Source organism: Hypomesus nipponensis, chromosome 14, assembly GCF_054491055.1.
Source record: "Hypomesus nipponensis isolate SF chromosome 14, ASM5449105v1, whole genome shotgun sequence".
NCBI classification, from domain to species: domain Eukaryota; kingdom Metazoa; phylum Chordata; class Actinopteri; order Osmeriformes; family Osmeridae; genus Hypomesus; species Hypomesus nipponensis.
The window spans coordinates 21,136,835-21,154,605 of record NC_140374.1 but is presented as its reverse complement, the minus strand read 5'-3'; the positions used below and the strand labels follow the sequence as shown (position 1 = coordinate 21,154,605).

Below are 17,771 nucleotides of genomic sequence, written 5' to 3'. Positions count from 1 at the left end.
GGGTCCTGGGGTCATCAGACCTCCAACCTCCCAGCTGCATGACTGGACACAGACACAACTCCACTCCCAAATGACTGCATTGTCACAGCAAAGATGGGGAAGTGAGTCTGTGTGTGTGTTTGTGTGTGTGCTTTGGATGGATTCTCACTCTCTGACACACACACACACACACACACACATTTGTTTAACCGGGTGGAAGTGTGGAGCTGAGCATCCCAGCTCCTGTAAAGGAGCTAATACAAGCTGGGGAAGAAAACCGCTTATTCAACATGTCCTGGAAGAGGCCCTGCCCTCACTGCCAACCACTCAGAACTGGGGAAAACAGGTCACAGATCAAGCCCAGATAAATCAATCTAGACTGACCTCTCCCCTCTGTCATTAACCCTAACTCTCTCAATTCCCTATTATGTCACTGAGCCAAAAGACCGCTTTCCTACATGCATCGTTTATAAGGCAGGCATAAAAAAAGGACTGTGTATCTTAATATGGTGTTAAGTCCTAAGAAATCCTAATTTAGTTTTGACCTCAATCAGACAAACTGGCAGAACAGGCACAAGCAGACTGACACACACACGTACAGATGTCAGGAGTCCTAGCAACGACTCGACTGAAGAGCACAGGGCGAACAGCATCCGTGACCGTCAGAAACAGCCCTTTGTTTTGGCCCATTGTTAGAAAGCCAAATTGTCTTTGTGCCAAACATGCAGTCTTCACGCTGAAAACGGTGTTGGACAGACCCAGAGATCATGTTACACCCACACAGGCCAGATCCTTTGTGACTGTGGGCCCGGAACCCTGAGGCGTTCCAAAGACAAGGCACTCAATAATTGATGTCACAGATTGTTATTACGGCAATATCACGTAAACCAGCGGGGTAGAACAAGCAGTGATTCCCCACGTGAAACTCAACGTCGACGAGAACATTTTATTTGGATCAAGAACATGAACCCTCCTCACCAGGGGGCCAGCCATCCTGTCCCAAATAAAGATGAGGGATTCTTTTGACTGAAAAGGCTTATAGGCTCACAAAAGGGAAGAGAAGGCTTCAGAATCTGAACATGAATGTCTTTATTAGACCTACAAAGGTGATCTTCCCACCAGCTAATCTACTTTACTATGACTAACTATTCTAGATATATATATATCTAGAGTCTATATATTCTAGGCTACCTAACTTACGGTAGTCTCCAACAACTGAGGCAGGAAGAAAAATATGAAAGACAAATAAAGACGATTAGAAAATTAAAATACTTGAGATAACCTGGCTAAAGACCAGTGAGTGATGTGTGGTGATCTGTGATGTCCCCTGTGTGGTGATCTGTGATGTCCCCTGTGTGGTGATCTGTGATGTCCCCTGTGTGGTGATCTGTGATCTGTGATGTCCCCTGTGTGGTGATCTGTGATGTCCACTGTGTGGTGATCTGTGATGTCCCCTGTGTGGTGATCTGTGATCTGTGATGTCCACTGTGTGGTGATCTGTGATCTGTGATGTCCCCTGTGTGGTGATCTGTGATGTCCACTGTGTGGTGATCTGTGATGTCCCCTGTGTGGTGATCTGTGATGTCCCCTGTGTGGTGATCTGTGATGTCCCCTGTGTGGTGATCTGTGATGTCCCCTGTGTGGTGATCTGTGATGTCCCCTGTGTGGTGATCTGTGATCTGTGATGTCCACTGTGTGGTGATATGTGATCTGTGATGTCCACTGTGTGGTGATCTGTGATGTCCCCTGTGATGTCCCCTGTGTGGTGATATGTGATCTGTGATGTCCCCTGTGTGGTGATCTGTGATGTCCCCTGTGTGGTGATCTGTGATGTCCACTGTGTGGTGATCTGTGATGTCCCCTGTGTGGTGATCTGTGATCTGTGATGTCCCCTGTGTGGTGATCTGTGATGTCCACTGTGCGGTGATCTGTGGTATCTTACCTGCCGTTGCTGATCTGCGGAGGTGAGTGTCTGGAGTGTTCCGAGGGCTCCTGTCTGTCTGGGGAGCGGGAGCGGCTGCTGCGATGGCGCTCGTGTGATCGGGTGGAATGGTCGGACGCCAGCGAATGGATGTCTGAAATGTCTGTTCAACACCCACAAAAACACAAGTTTTAACACCGTTCGCCTGCTAACACTGTAGCACCTGTTTCTGAAATGAGCATGTTTAACTGTTAATCTCAGTGGATAGAGCTACACATTATTCTTTTCAGATACGTGTGAAGTCAAACTGATTATTTACTAGTTAAAAAGCTGAGGTCACTTAAACCCTAACCCAAAAGCACTTCTGTGGAAAAAAAAAAAATATATATATCAGAGAACAGAGCCGTGATTTGAAGGCTACTTTAAAAAATGATTTAACCAAAATCATGTCTCATAGCTATAAAAATGTCCACTATAATTCATTATGTTAACATTTAGTTGATCCCATGTATCCTTTTTTATTATTTTACATTTTATCTGTATTTATTTGTTCAATTGGACAACTTTGAACAGCATTCTATGAGTCAGAACGACACGTATTTGCAACTCCTACCGTCTCTGTCAGAGGCGTTGGCGGAGGGGATACTGTCGTCCATGTCTGGAATGTTTAGCAGCGTCGCTCTCTCATCCCTCTGCACCACCATTTTTAGCTTGCCCTTTGACCTTTCAATCAGCTTCTTAGCGTCTATCAAGGAGAGGTTTTCTGTCACTGTGCCATTGATCTGAAAGGGGAAAAAAAACTTTAACTTTCTCTTCATTCCTTCTTCACTCCTTTCTTCTGCTGTCCTCTATCCCCCCCCCCCACCTTCAGCACCACGCCCCCCCCACCTTCAGCACCACGCCCCCCCCAACCTTCAGCACCACGCCCCCCCTACCTTCAGCACCACGCCCCCCCCTACCTTCAGCACCACGCCCCCCCCTACCTTCAGCACCACGCCCCCCCCACCTTCAGCACCACGCCCCCCCCCAACCTTCAGCACCACGCCCCCCCTACCTTCAGCACCACGCCCCCCCCTACCTTCAGCACCACGTCCCCCTCCTGGATGTTGCCGTCCCGGGCCGCCAGGCTCTCAGGGGAGATGTCCTTCACGAAGATGTGGCTGGCCAAGCGCAGGCCATATTCTGCTTACAGATTGAACGACAGCAACAAAGAGGATGTTAGCACAGGAGTCCCAGTGACAGGCTCTGCTCACACACACACACACACAGCTCTCGCAAGACAAACCCGGAAACAGTACGGAACCTCCACCAGTCACAGAGGACAGTTCTGGAGAGAGGAGCCTTGCATCTGTCCCGACTTTGTGAGCCTCACCTTCATTTTTGCGGGATTTGACGAGGGTGACCTTGGCGGGCCGCGGGGGGAGGTTGATGGAGCGGTGGTCTGAGCGCGGGGAGATGCTCCTGTCTCGGGAGCCGCTCCGCTCGCGCTCCCTGTCGCGGTCCCGTCGCCCGGCGCTGCGTCCGCTGCGGCGGCCCGTGGCCCCGCCGTACGCGCTGGGGCCACTCCGCGCGCTCCTCGTCTCGTAGATGTCCTCGTCGTAGCTGTCCTCCTCCTCGTCGTGCTCAGACATGGTCTCCCTCTCACCCAGGCGACTCATGGGGACGTGGACCTTCCGCTTCCGTCTGATGGTCTGGCCCGGGGACAGAGAGACTGTCAGCAGCCGCACATATATATAGATATATTTTTTTTTTGATGATGTGGAAGGAGGACATTGCGCTATAAGAATTTCATTGACCGAAGTAACTTTGTTAACCCTTGTGTTCTCCTCGGGTCATTCTGACCCATCAGTCATTGTGACCCACCTTCGTTTGCGACAATTTTACCACATACAAAAACAAAGTGAAGCATTTTCTTTTAACTGTTGGGCTGTCTCAGACCCCCCACATTGCGAAGGTTAAAAGAAAATTATTTTTATTCGCCTTTGTATTGGGTAAAATTGGGTAAACACAACGATGGTTCGTTATGAACCTTTTGGTCATGTGACCCGAAGGCAGCACAAGGGTTAAACCGTATACATGACAATAAATATCTTGAATCACTAACATCCCCACTCTGGGTGTGTCTGCTGCTACAGAGAGCAGCCTTACTAGGGGGCTCAGCCCAGTTACGGTGGCACAGATATTCAGAAATCACCACTGGCTTTTTAGCCGGGAATGTTAGCCTTGTCCTTCTGTGAAAGTCTCGAGGCGCTTCCCGATCTCATTAAACTCAAAACGTCTCTGAGGTATTGCACTCTTAGCATTGGGGTGTCACTGTCGTCCCCACACAATATCTCATCATCACCAAGTTAAACGAAATTCACCTGCATTGCATTAGCCATGCGCCGTTTCAAAAACGGATACTCACGATTTTAGCATTCTTCCCACTTTTCCGAAGCTGTTGGACCGCGTATGCATGCTCCACGTTGTCCATGGAGACAGCATTGACCATCACAACTCTGTCATTTTCCCTGTGGAGCGGAGAGAGCCCTTGAGCACACAGACACGCCGGAGCCTCCTAGGATAAAACAGGCTAATCGAATACTGATAACTGGTAATCGAAATACTGATAACCGGTAATCGAATCTTGATAACCGGTAATCCGATAGCATTCGTGGAAAAGGGTAACGGGTCTTACTGCAGAAGGCCTTCTGCAGGGCCTCCCTTCAGGACATCTGAGATAACGATGGAGGTCTCGCCGCTCTGAAAATGAGGGTTATCCCGACCGCCTGAGATGGCTATCCCAAAGCCAAACCCTGGTGCCTGCACAAACACAAACAGGAAGATCAAAGGAAGAGAAGGGGCCGTGTTTGGATTCCGCACAGAAGAGGAGGGTTAAAATGGGGAAAATGTATTTCTCTCGTGCGTGGGACAAAGACCCACTGGGACAAGTCCACGACTGGGACCCAGCCTGAGGGGGATGTAGAGGAGAGAGCCTGACTGGTTGAGAGAACAAGTGGAGAGCGAGATGGAGAGATTGTGGGATGGGGTGGGGGGGACAAAGATAGCGAGACAAGGGCAGACTAGAGATACAGGGAGGAGGGGCCTGGATAGAGGAGGTTAAGGGACCAAGGTAGAGGAGAGAGGAGAGAGAGAGACACCTACCCTGTGCAGAGTCACTGTGTGCTGTTCCCATATGACAGTCTCCTCCATTGCTGCGCTCTGTGGAAAACAACAAGAGAGAAACAGTGTGATTCTCATCAGCCCTAATTAAGAGTCCTCAGCCTCGGCTTAGATGCTACCAGTTGTGGAGATGAACGCTCCCAGCCTTGTCTAAAAATAACAACAAGGCATTGAGGGAGGAAAAAAAAAAAAAACACATGCTAGAATTTCATGTGCGCCCATTCGATCTGAATGATGGCCTTTTCTTTCAGGCAGGATTGGAAAATGTCTCTGAACTGCTAAAAGTCTCCATCATTATGTGTACTCCTGCATCATTGTGTACTCCTGCATCATAATGTGTACTCCTGCATCATTGTGTACTCCTGCATCATTGTGTACTCCTGCATCATTATGTGAACTCCTGCATCATTATGTGAACTCCTGCATCATTATGTGTACTCCTGCATCATTATGTGTACTCCTGCATCATTATGTGTACTCCTGCATCATTATGTGTACTCCTGCATCATTATGTGTACTCCTGCATCATTATGTGTACTCCACAAAGGACTGTCACCTGACGGGGTGAGACAGGAAAGAGCGTGAAGCCTACGGATGGTCAGCTACTGAGGTGGTGTTTTATTTACTCGCATGGCTTCTGCATTGCAGCAGAAGGCAGGCAGGCGAGATGGCCAACAATGACAATCATTGAACTGGACCTGAGTTATGACTGGGTGTTCATGCTACTGCGACGAGTTACAACATGAAACTGAATGAGAATACAGCGTCACTCATGGCCATGCTGGGGGGTAGCACCCGGCAGATCGAGCAGCCGTTTGTGCTTTTACAATATTCGCTTGGTGCCCAAGGCTATAAATAAGCACGGAACTTACACTTGGCTTTAGGTCCAGTTCACTCTGGGTGAACGACGTCAACACAGCCACGAGACACCGTCACTGCCAGTCAAACTACACACACACACACACGCTCCACATACACGCCCTGTAGCTCTCTGACTTCCAAAGAGACGGGACTGTGTGGGACTTAAGCGGCGACATGAATTAGCGAGGATAGGGTGGGCGGTCACAGGGGTCTCTGCTTTTAACACCCACAGACTTCTGCAACTCTCTGAACTTATTACAGACTAGTCTGCATGTGCTTTAACAGTCTACAGAGGACAATGGTCGTGGTGGTAAAAAAATAAAATTAAAATACAATAAAAAGTCTGTTGGATTTAACAAGGCGGAGGTGGCTGGAGAAAGCGAGTGGTTGTCATGAAACGAGACTGCACGTTAACAGTCAATAACTTCCACCGTAAACTGGAGGCCAAGGTGAAAAGGGACACAGGTCAATCCCTTCTGCTGTCAGCTAAGCACTAGGGGTGGGGGAGAAAGAATCAATTCATATTCAAATCGCGATTCAGTATTCTAGCGATTCACAAATTTCAAAAAATTGAAATCACATTTTTTGTGTCATATATATATATATATATATATATATATATATATGTTTCTTTTTAATCTTTTTTTTTTTTTCTTGGAAAATCGTGAATCAATTTTTAATCGAATAGTGACATCAAGAATCAATTTGAATCGTGAGGTACCAAAAGATTACCCCCCTCCTACCAAGCACCGTCCTCTGTGACCTCTCCCTGTCACCTCAGCTTCTGACAAAGCACCGCCACAATCTACACCAGGGGGCCTGGTGACAGTATCGTGTTTGTACAGCACGCGGGTAACCAGCTGTATGAAAAGGCCTGGGCAGGCTGCAGTCCTGGAAGGGTTTTAGCTAACCTGCTTGACTAGGAGACCACATCTCAGCTGTGAACAGGGGGCTGCCCAACATCTCCCACTGCAGGTTCTCCTCCTCCTGTCCTGACGCAGGGCCAGCGAGGCAGAAAACACACTGGCTAAAACAAGCTCATGTTGAGCCCCATTAAAACATAACAAAGCATGAGAGGGATGAATCTTTCATTAAAAGCAGCATCAGCTCCAATCAGGTTGGAGAGGGGGGGGGGGGGGTAGCCTTAGGTCTGACTGGACCTCGAAAACAGCTCTGCCAACTTCAAACCCTCATCACGGCTCCCATGGCAACTAAGTGCTGCCGTGACAATACAGTACTTATCTCTTCAGAGGAGAGCAGTGCCTCTGCCCAACAATTGGGCAGACACGGTCACAAGACATCTGTGACAGGCTAGACCACGATTCAACCACCGCTGCAAAACACACCAACACATTGAAGATCGCTGCAAATCGAAGGACATCATATTTCCTGTGGATGGACCGAGCTGTCAGCCAAGGAAGAGGATGGCAACAACTCTCCTCTGGTCACTGGTTACCTCCCCCCCCCCTCACACGAGGTCCTCAGCTCTACTACAGCCAGGAGACCCTCACGCAGCAGGGGGATGACACAAAAGGAGGGGGGAACTCCGTCCTGTCTTCTGCAGTGGATGAACCGCACTAGAGGGACGTCTGAATAAGCAGATGGCTGAAACACAAAACTCAAGTCCTGCTGGTGAAGTTTGGCTGAAACACAGAACTCAAGTCCTGCTGGTGAAGTTTGGCTGAAACACAGAACTCAAGTCCTGCTGGTGAAGTTTGGCTGAAACACAGAACTCAAGTCCTGCTGGTGAAGTTTGGCTGAAACACAGAACTCAAGTCCTGCTGGTGAAGTTTGGCTGAAACACAGAACTCAAGTCCTGCTGGTGAAGTTTGCTCCTTGGGGAGCACGATTTATACCAGTCTCGAGTGGCTGATCAGCGGAGTAAAAACGCTGATGCAATGTACTCTGCACCATTTTGTCTGAATTTACGACTGGGGGAGAGGTGAAGGGGTTTACAGCTAAACTGAACAGCTAAGGTACTCGATTCCAGTTGACACTAAATCTTATATAGGCCTAGATTCTTCTCTTGACCATATTAAGTACTTTAAAACACATTTATGCCCCATCATCACTGTACAAAACATTACGATGTAACCATAACGAGTGATCCCTCCTTCTCCTGCAGAGCATGTTGCCCTGGTAACAGTGAGGGAAAGCAGTGTTGTGGTGAAGTATGCTGAAGGCCCTCTTTAACTGTGTCTGCATTCATTCACAGCAGTTTGCATAGTGAACATGACATTTGACTGCATAAGCCGCCAACAACATCAACACGTCCCTGCTTAGCCAGCGTAAACAGAAAACCTCTAAAGAAACTAGGATACTTGTTACTTTTGTTACTTTGAAGATGAAAAGATAAATGCTAAAAGACTACAAGCTAATTAGGCCCATCTCTATGAAGACCAACCCCCTATTGAGGATTAGACACAGGGAGTGAACATGACAAACATTTGTTGGCCATCATTATTGTGCCTGGAGGGTTAGTGCAGTGCTCTTGTGCACAGTTTGCATTTGGTGTCAGTATCTAGTAATCAATGAGTTTGTGGGCCTCTCCTGTGTGTCCTTTGTGGTCACACACAGACTGTGCCAACACAAGACAGGCTGGAGCCAGGGCTGGCAGCAGACTCTCTGTGGAGGCAGGCCGTGGTAGCTGTCTCTCTGGAGGCAGGCCGTGGTAGCTGTCTCTCTGGAGGCAGGCCGTGGTAGCTGTGTCTGTGGAGGCAGGCCATGGTAGCTGTGTCTGTGGAGGCAGGACATGGTAGCTGTCTCTCTGGAGGCAGGACATGGTAGCTGTGTCTGTGGAGGCAGGACATGGTAGCTGTCTCTCTGGAGGCAGGACATAGTAGCTGTCTCTCTGGAGGCAGGCCGTGGTAGCTGTGTCTGTGGAGGCAGGCCATGGTAGCTGTCTCTCTGGAGGCAGGACATGGTAGCTGTGTCTGTGGAGGCAGGACATGGTAGCTGTCTCTCTGGAGGCAGGACATAGTAGCTGTCTCTCTGGAGGCAGGACATGGTAGCTGTGTCTGTGGAGGCAGGACATGGTAGCTGTGTCTGTGGAGGCAGGACATGGTAGCTGTCTCTCTGGAGGCAGGACATAGTAGCTGTCTCTCTGGAGGCAGGACATGGTAGCTGTGTCTGTGGAGGCAGGACATGGTAGCTGTCTCTCTGGAGGCAGGCCGTGGTAGCTGTGTCTGTGGAGGCAGGCCGTGGTAGCTGTGTCTGTGGAGGCAGGACATGGTAGCTGTCTCTCTGGAGGCAGGACATGGTAGCTGTGTCTGTGGAGGCAGGACATGGTAGCTGTCTCTCTGGAGGCAGGACATAGTAGCTGTCTCTCTGGAGGCAGGACATGGTAGCTGTGTCTGTGGAGGCAGGACATGGTAGCTGTGTCTGTGGAGGCAGGACATGGTAGCTGTCTCTCTGGAGGCAGGACATAGTAGCTGTCTCTCTGGAGGCAGGACATGGTAGCTGTGTCTGTGGAGGCAGGACATGGTAGCTGTCTCTCTGGAGGCAGGCCGTGGTAGCTGTGTCTGTGGAGGCAGGCCGTGGTAGCTGTGTCTGTGGAGGCAGGACATGGTAGCTGTCTCTCTGGAGGCAGGACATGGTAGCTGTGTCTGTGGAGGCAGGACATGGTAGCTGTCTCTCTGGAGGCAGGACATAGTAGCTGTCTCTCTGGAGGCAGGCCGTGGTAGCTGTGTCTGTGGAGGCAGGCCATGGTAGCTGTCTCTCTGGAGGCAGGACATGGTAGCTGTGTCTGTGGAGGCAGGACATGGTAGCTGTCTCTCTGGAGGCAGGACATAGTAGCTGTCTCTCTGGAGGCAGGACATGGTAGCTGTGTCTGTGGAGGCAGGACATGGTAGCTGTGTCTGTGGAGGCAGGACATGGTAGCTGTGTCTGTGGAGGCAGGACATGGTAGCTGTCTCTCTGGAGGCAGGACATAGTAGCTGTCTCTCTGGAGGCAGGACATGGTAGCTGTGTCTGTGGAGGCAGGACATGGTAGCTGTGTCTGTGGAGGCAGGACATGGTAGCTGTCTCTCTGAAGGCAGGACATGGTAGCTGTCTCTCTGGAGGCAGGACATAGTAGCTGTCTCTCTGGAGGCAGGACATGGTAGCTGCCTCTGTGGAGGCAGGACATGGTAGCTGCCTCTGTGGAGGCAGGACATGGTAGCTGCCTCTGTGGAGGCAGGACATGGTAGCTGTGTCTGTGGAGGCAGGACATGGTAGCTGCCTCTGTGGAGGCAGGACATGGTAGCTGTGTCTGTGGAGGCAGGACATGGTAGCTGTGTCTGTGGAGGCAGGACATGGTGTCGCAAATTCACGCTTGTTTCATTAAGAGTCGTATGAGAGCAATTCTGATGATGACTCAATAATGCCCAACAGGGAAGTTAGTCCTCCCAGGCAGGTCTAACGAGATGTTTGATATGGTGTCCTTTAACGACTAACCTAATTCTTCCCTAACAGTAAGAACAAGTCTTTTCCCTTTATCAAATCAACCAATCAGCGTCATCGACTTACATGAAAGTCAAGAAGCTTCTTGCCAATCCATGCTTAGTCAGTCACTGTTCTGGGCCAGATTTGACAGGGAAGGTAACCCTCTGCTACTGAAAAGGTCACATGACTCAGTCGAGGACTGATGAGGCCTGAGAGCGGAGAGTCTTGTTAGACCAGCCTGGATAGGATACCATCGTGATGAGGCATCAGAATCTCAACCACAGCCTCGTCCAGCCCATAGCCTAACCCTACAACACTGGAGGGAAAGCACTGTGGTTTTATATAACCAAGTTACGCCATCCACTCCTCATTAAAACAGGGCTTGTAACTAATGAAGCCTATTATTTCCACCAGGAGTGGAGCAGAAGCCCTTACAGAACTGAGGCACTGCGACAGGGGTGTTTAATTCTCTGATTTGCAGATTGTGTGCTGTGATGTGGTTGAGGGGGTGAGGCAGAATCGTATTCAATTTTGACCGCCATGGGACAGAGGCTAAAAATAACGCTAATTAGTTCTGCTGTTGTGATGCTGCAAAAGCTGGATTACTAGGAAACTTGTGAACAGAGGACTGGAACACCCTTTGGGTAGCACGCTCATATTCTAGTAACAAAGGACATGAATGTGATCGAATACTGGGAGACGAGGATCACACGGCCTCAGTGTTTCCGCTATGTTGATTTGGCGGCCCGCCACGGCTACATTTCTGCTGCCACCGTATCAGAAATACGGCGATACCAAAGGCCGTCTATCAGCAGAGTGAATGTCGGAGAATATCGCAGACACGCGCTTCACAGCGCGAGCGGGCACGTGCGCCACTCGGCAGAAAAGGAAGAGAAAGAAAGACTTTACTAAGAGGACTGTGCTGCCCGGAGGATAACTAGCCAGTTGAGATCGCGTGTGGGCGTCCTGAGAACTTTAAGTCGTATAACTTATGTTGTCAGTTCATTTAAGCCTGTTGTTGTATTAGTCTATAGTTTGTGCAAATGTTGTATTAGTCTATAGTTTGTGCAAATTTAAATTAAGTTAACTGGTGATTTTCGTTGTTTGGATTCTTCACCTGCTAGCTAAATTGCACTTGGCTGTTGATTCGATAGCGATTGCATTAAGATAATGTAATTAATAGTGGGTTTATTGTTATTATTTGCTTCAGAATGTTAGCCAATATGTCAAATCAATTTAAGCAGACAGGGTGTGTGTGTGTGTGTGTGTGTGGGGGGGGGGGGTGTTCGGACAGGCCTGGCCCCACTGCTAAAACAAATCCTAGCAGAAACACTGCAGCCTGCTCTGTTAACTTCCCTGTGGACTTGTGAGGATTCATTAGTGACCTCTGCAGTGGGAAGGGAGATGGAGGTCATCTCCACAAAGACCTGCAATAGGACGGGAAAGTGACTTTTTCAATCTGTCACTTTTCACAGCTTAACAAAAGCCAGTCTGTACTTTTGGCCGGAACAGGGAAGAGATGAACGTCTCTGGAGAAAGGCTTTGTGTTACTGCCAGAGGAATGAAACAATCCAGACTTGTTATTGTGACTGCACAGGTTACAAGTACACTATCAGGCACAAGAAAACTAGATCATCTTCAGATCACTGCCAACACATTGGGGTCAATACAATGACAAAGACCATAGAACGCCAAAACGCAATATAAATTGTTTAGCCAAAAACAAATGTACTTGGAGAACATTGTGTAAGTTGTGCTGCGGCCAAAGGCAGAAAACAAGAGAGGTATCGCTCTCCAACTTGGGTCCTGGCACCGGAGCGGAAAACAAGCGGAATGAGATGATTGATCACTTCAGAGATTGAAAACGATGCGCCGGAGAGTGCTGACAACTGCTAAAACTGTCCTGCCTCAGAAACGTATTCTAATGCTGATGGTCTGTAGTATCACCAGGGAAGGGGTCCCCTGAGAGCTAGGACACTCTCTGCACAAACTGTTGGTAGACTGCAGATCACATCACACACACACACACACAAACAAACACACACAGCAATGCACAGCAGATACGGTAGTATTGAGATGCCACTGTTTCACATTAACAGTGAAAAAAAATCCAACTGCAGATGATGACAGAAACCTTAACATGCACCCAACATGTATGATGCACCATGTGAATGAACCTGAACCCATGCTGCTGCAGCAAAACGATTTACAGGCTAAACAGTGAAGTAGTAAGCACTTACAGTCCATCCTGTTCATCAGAGGACACAAACAACAGCCTCTCTCCCACCTCCAGCTACTTCTCAGTAAATCCGGCAGGAGATTCCTGCAGACGCACATGAGCAGCCACGGAATATGGCTATTCCCGATCAGAGCCAAAAAGAAGATGCCCTTTCCCTGCCTTCTCCTCACCTGGCTATGAAACCGCTGAATTTGGTAGCACAGGTGACAGTGGTTATGAAACACTCCCTGCAATCTAAGAGAAGCCAATTCACAGCTACAGCTCAATCGACTCTATGGCCCCACATGTGTCTGTGCTTCATCAAAACAGACCCCCTCCCCTTTCTCTCTCTCTCTCTCTCTCTCTCTCTCTCTCTCTCTCTCTACACGCTCACGGGATTGAAGCAAATCCCCCTCGTTTGGCAGCGATCTGTATGGGATCTGCAGTACCGCTACAGCATGGGACGGCTCTGTAGCAGCGAGCATCCATCCGCAGTGTAAACTGCTGTATCGGATTTAACCCTCGCAGCGCTACGAGGAATCAGAGCTAGGCCAACGCTAGTCCAATTCTGCTGGTTACATGCTGCCCCTCCACACGTGGGCTAACTATTAGATTATGGCCCTGAGGTGTGCTGCATCTAATGCACACAACTAGGCTAGCCACTTGGGAGGGGTTCAAGATGGTTCACTTCCATTTAAACAGACAAGAACCACAAGAAGGAAATGCAGTCAAGGAGGGCACGCAAAAGCATGTCGTTTTAGATGTTCAGAACAGATAGATGAATACTGGGGAGTGAAACTGCAAAAACGTTTACAATCAGACCAAATATACCGCATACAATAGCACTAGGCTAATTGAATAAGTGTTGGGTGATAAAAAGCATTCGTCTAGACTGTAGAGTATGCAGAGAGCACCAACAATCTGCGAAAACGAGTACAATGAAGCATATCGGTGCCACAGCATGTTCTGTGCTCATCACAGAGCGTTAAGCAAAGCGGCCCGGGTGTGTTCTGAACAGAGGAGTGCAGTGGCCCTGTCACCCATCTCTGCGGTGGCTAACGGACCACGGGGTCCGTCACGCTGGGGCTCATCACCGCAGAGCATGAGAGTGGTGACAGATTCCAGACATTCCTGCCTCTCTCCACCACCGTCGGCTTCCAAGCCAAAAATGAATCATTTCCCAATTGGCTACACATGGAGCCTACAGCCTTTGCGTCCTTAATAAGTGGTATCACTGTGTTTTTGTTTTTGTTTTTTTGATGCAGGCTCAATATCTTTTTTTAAATATTATGCATTTGTGTCAACGACATTGCCCATAAACCACACAAAACAGCAGATGACAGAATTCTCTTATAACAATCTCAAAATACAGACGCAAAAAGAATGGGCTGGGGGTTGCATGCATGCTCCAGTTCGGCAGTTATTCTATATCACAGTCTATAAATAGCCCAAGGTTGCTGATGCCTCAGTTTTATAAAGAGCCCTATACATAATGATTTGATCTCAAGTTCCAGTGGGGTAGAAGAAAACAGAACCATCAGTGGCATGGCTGAACCTGCAGCTTATTTCTCCCAAAACTTTCCACTGTGACGCTAGCATGACAATAGCATGACAATAGCATGACGCGTCAGAGGGTGGAGGGAACTGTGATGCAGGAACCAGGGCCTTGCTTATCATGTAGCAGTTTAACAGGTGCTAAGCTATCAAACCCTAGCAGCAGCTGTCTTTACCAAAGGCAGATAGAATGAGAATCCTCACTGAATCTTAAACGTCAAACTCTTGATTCTACAAATGCCACAATCCAACAGGTAGACCAATGTAAAAACTGACATACCTCAATGCCATAATAGTATGATATTTGTGAGCACAGCAACAATCACACTCTATAATACTGTTCCTTCAAAAGTCACTGTCTTACTTTCAAGGCATTCCATCGACTGATCCACAAAAGGAACCAAATAGCCTGGAGCCATGTTTGTTTCGGGGCTTTCTACGTTTCTAGCTGAAGCTATGATTACCAGAGAATGGGAGACTGTCTGGGAGGCACTTGTGCCAGGAAATCATCTCCAGAACTCAGTCAGCCCAATGCTGGCTATCAGTAATCCACACAAAACACACACAGGGCAGGAATGTGCTGATAAGCAGCAATGAGTCCTGCCTTCTATCCTTTACACTGATTGAAGTGAAGACAAAGCACCAATGAGAAACTGTGATAAGAGGCATGTCTGCACCACTATAAAGGGGGTCATAGTAAAACTGTGATTGATAGTAGTTGTAGCATCCACAGAGCGCCCTTCGCATGTGATAGTTCTGTGCCACTTAAAAAATAAGGGAAATATTTATGGTGATGCCTGATTTACAGTATTGAGGGCTATGGTCACTTTTTTTCTCCAGAGTAGACTTCTGTACGAGGGAGACCCGTAACTACATAGGAATTCAAAATCAAGCAAACAAATGCTTTATCAGCCGACAGAAGTCTTCCATCCGTCAGGTGGTAAATAACCACAGTACATGCAGTAAAACCTGAAAGTGTGCTAAGCCAAGGCTGAATATTGGCAGTGTTCCAGGTGATGTCATGTTGGAAATACTACATCGGCCACCACAAACTATGAGACTCATTAACTTGGAATCAGTGAAACCTCTGACTACCATGGGCCTTTAAAAGGTCTGAACTTCATCTCTGATTAGTAAGAGAGTAAAAACTGCTTTTAACAAGCTGCGGTATACACTCAATATGAATGAGAAGACAAGCTTGCCATAAAATATTTAACTTTTTTATGACAAATCCCCTTCATGTTATCTAAACCTCCCAATGGGTTTTTACTCCAGTAATATTTCATTTAATCAACTTGCCAGAAAGAGTCTGGTTAACTAAAATAATGTAAAGTAGGTTAAGTAGCAGCAATGTTTAAAATGTGAATTAAAGAAACTTAACTGCAAACAAATCTATTCTCAAGGGCAATTATTATCTGAGAAAAAAGCTCATAGCTACCTAACTGTAGTAATGTTTTAGAAGAACAGCTTGTTAATCAACACCGTTTTGATTAGTTAGTGCCGTGATTGTCTATATTGTTGCTAACTCAAACTGATAAAAGGAAGTTATAAAGACAGGTAGAGTGAATGGAATAAATTAAAAACACGCACGCACACACACACACACACACACCTAAACCAATTGCACCTGAAATAAAACCATTACAAATACCAAAACAGTAAAGGCATGTGTTGCATTAAACACAACAGAAACAACCTATAGCATACGGGGCAACGCCCCGATGTACAGGTGTCTACTTTGGCCAGCTAGTAACGGTTCAAGTATCTATTTGTAGCTAGCTAGCGAAACTATCACCCCGCCTCATAGGAATGACCTTCCATACCATGAATGAAACGGAAACATTCATAGTTTGCTGATAGGGATAGCAAGAGACTGTTGTCAATACAATTCTAGACGACACGGTGGCTTAATATATTGGAATGATTTATTGCCATAGAAACTAGCTAAGATTAAACATACCTTAGTCAGAGGAACCCTGCCTGGCCGACATTTTGTTCCTACTCCCGGTTAGGCAAGTTTAGCATTGCTCTGCACAGTCAGCTAGTAGCTAGTAACAACACAGCTGCTACAGTATAACATTCTGAACCAACTCGCCATGGTGTCAGCGCGCGACACCGCTTTCTCATACCTTTCAAATGAAACGGAAACACACTTCAAAATAGCTGTCTAAATAGCTAGCTGCCTATATGGGTAGGGATGGCTAGCTGTTAGCTACTGCAAGCTTCCAAAAAGACTGCCTTGGCTATTTAGGAGCTAGCAAGCTTGCTAACACAATCATTTTGCGAACGCACCCGCTGCGGAACCCGTTGGCATGAAGCAAAATATGATAATATATTCAGAAGTTCCTTCACCTTTCACAAACCACTGGTCCTTGAAATGTATGAATGAAAGCCTTATAGAAAAGGAATGCATAGACCGTCCTCGTGGCTCCAAAGCAGCCGCACTGCAACGGCAGGCACTGGATGCCTTCCCCCCTCTGATAGTCCAATTCGATTTCCTCCACAACACCGCGGTGACAGTGACAGGTTGGTCTGGGATAGACCATTGCATTTTTTCAGGGGTGGAAGGACTTGAGAAGCCACAGCATCATCAAGCGCCATTGCACTGACTGAGCGTCGATGATGCTACAAGGTCGAGAGCCACAAGAGCACAATAATTACACAGGGAATTGGGGTCAGACTGAGATCCAAAAGTATATTTCGTTAATCGCGCCTTCATATTTAGTAGCCCATAGCCTATTAATTTACAGCAATCTTACCATAAAAAAATATTCTTATCTACAGATGATTTTAAGCAAATTAATCATATATTTGATGAAGGCAGACAGAGAAAGACGAGAAAGAAATCTTGAATTGGATTTGTAATGTAAGAGTCAGTGTCTGCCGACCGAATGCTCCACCGATCTCTACATGGATCTATCAACACAATGACAAAAACTGGTGGATTTCTCTGGCGTGGGCTATCGAAAAGTTGGATGAGTTAACTTTTAATTGAGTTGGATGAGTTGAGATACATGTTATGAAAAATAACTGTCAAAATAGTTACTGACAACAACTATTTTATCTTTATAACTTTGAAAAGTTAAGGTTGTTAACTTTTCAAAGTTATAAAAATAACAAAAAAACTACCCAATCGTATATATGTAAAGACATTAAATCAATATTTCATATTTTACAATTAATTGTAGCCTATGTTTGTGCACAATACACCTAACTATATCCAGATCTAACAAGGCCTGCGAAAAAATGTCAGAAATGTGGATCTCTGGTGGCAATGAGTTGTCTCTTCCCAAACATAACTTTGTGTCTCCTCAAATCAGTCATGACAACAGAACGATCCCAAATCACTATGGGAATTATAGTTGCAGCAAAAGGAGCTCTGAAGTGATGAGCACTAAAAACTGAGTATCTCCCTCCGGTACAATGCAGTCATTATGTATGTCTTTTCACAAGGGGTTGTGCAGCATTGCCAGGAGCTAACCTAGAGCACATATGCTTTTGCACGAAAACCAGCCAACAGAATTTCGAATGATTTTCTGATACCTCGAATATTCAGCCTACTATGGAAAATGTGTGGCTACTACTCTATGCTTGTCCAAATCACGTGAGATCATGTCCAAATCACGTGAGATCATGTCAAAACTGTTGTTGTTG

The 17,771-nt window shown here is 47.2% G+C and overlaps 1 protein-coding gene across 1 annotated transcript in view; it reads right to left on the bottom strand.

Moving 5' to 3' along the window:
• The window catches only part of tjp1b (tight junction protein 1b), a 30,682-nt gene extending 13,982 nt beyond the window's left edge, over positions 1 to 16,700 (bottom strand). Inside the window, 8 exon segments of the mRNA XM_084671697.1 lie at positions 1,922 to 2,063; positions 2,514 to 2,682; positions 2,979 to 3,085; positions 3,273 to 3,591; positions 4,308 to 4,410; positions 4,578 to 4,702; positions 5,045 to 5,101; positions 16,470 to 16,700. Of these exon segments, the coding sequence (XP_084527823.1) occupies positions 1,922 to 2,063; positions 2,514 to 2,682; positions 2,979 to 3,085; positions 3,273 to 3,591; positions 4,308 to 4,410; positions 4,578 to 4,702; positions 5,045 to 5,092 (1,013 nt within the window). The 5' untranslated portion in view covers positions 5,093 to 5,101; positions 16,470 to 16,700.
• Positions 16,701 to 17,771: the final 1,071 nt, after the last annotated feature.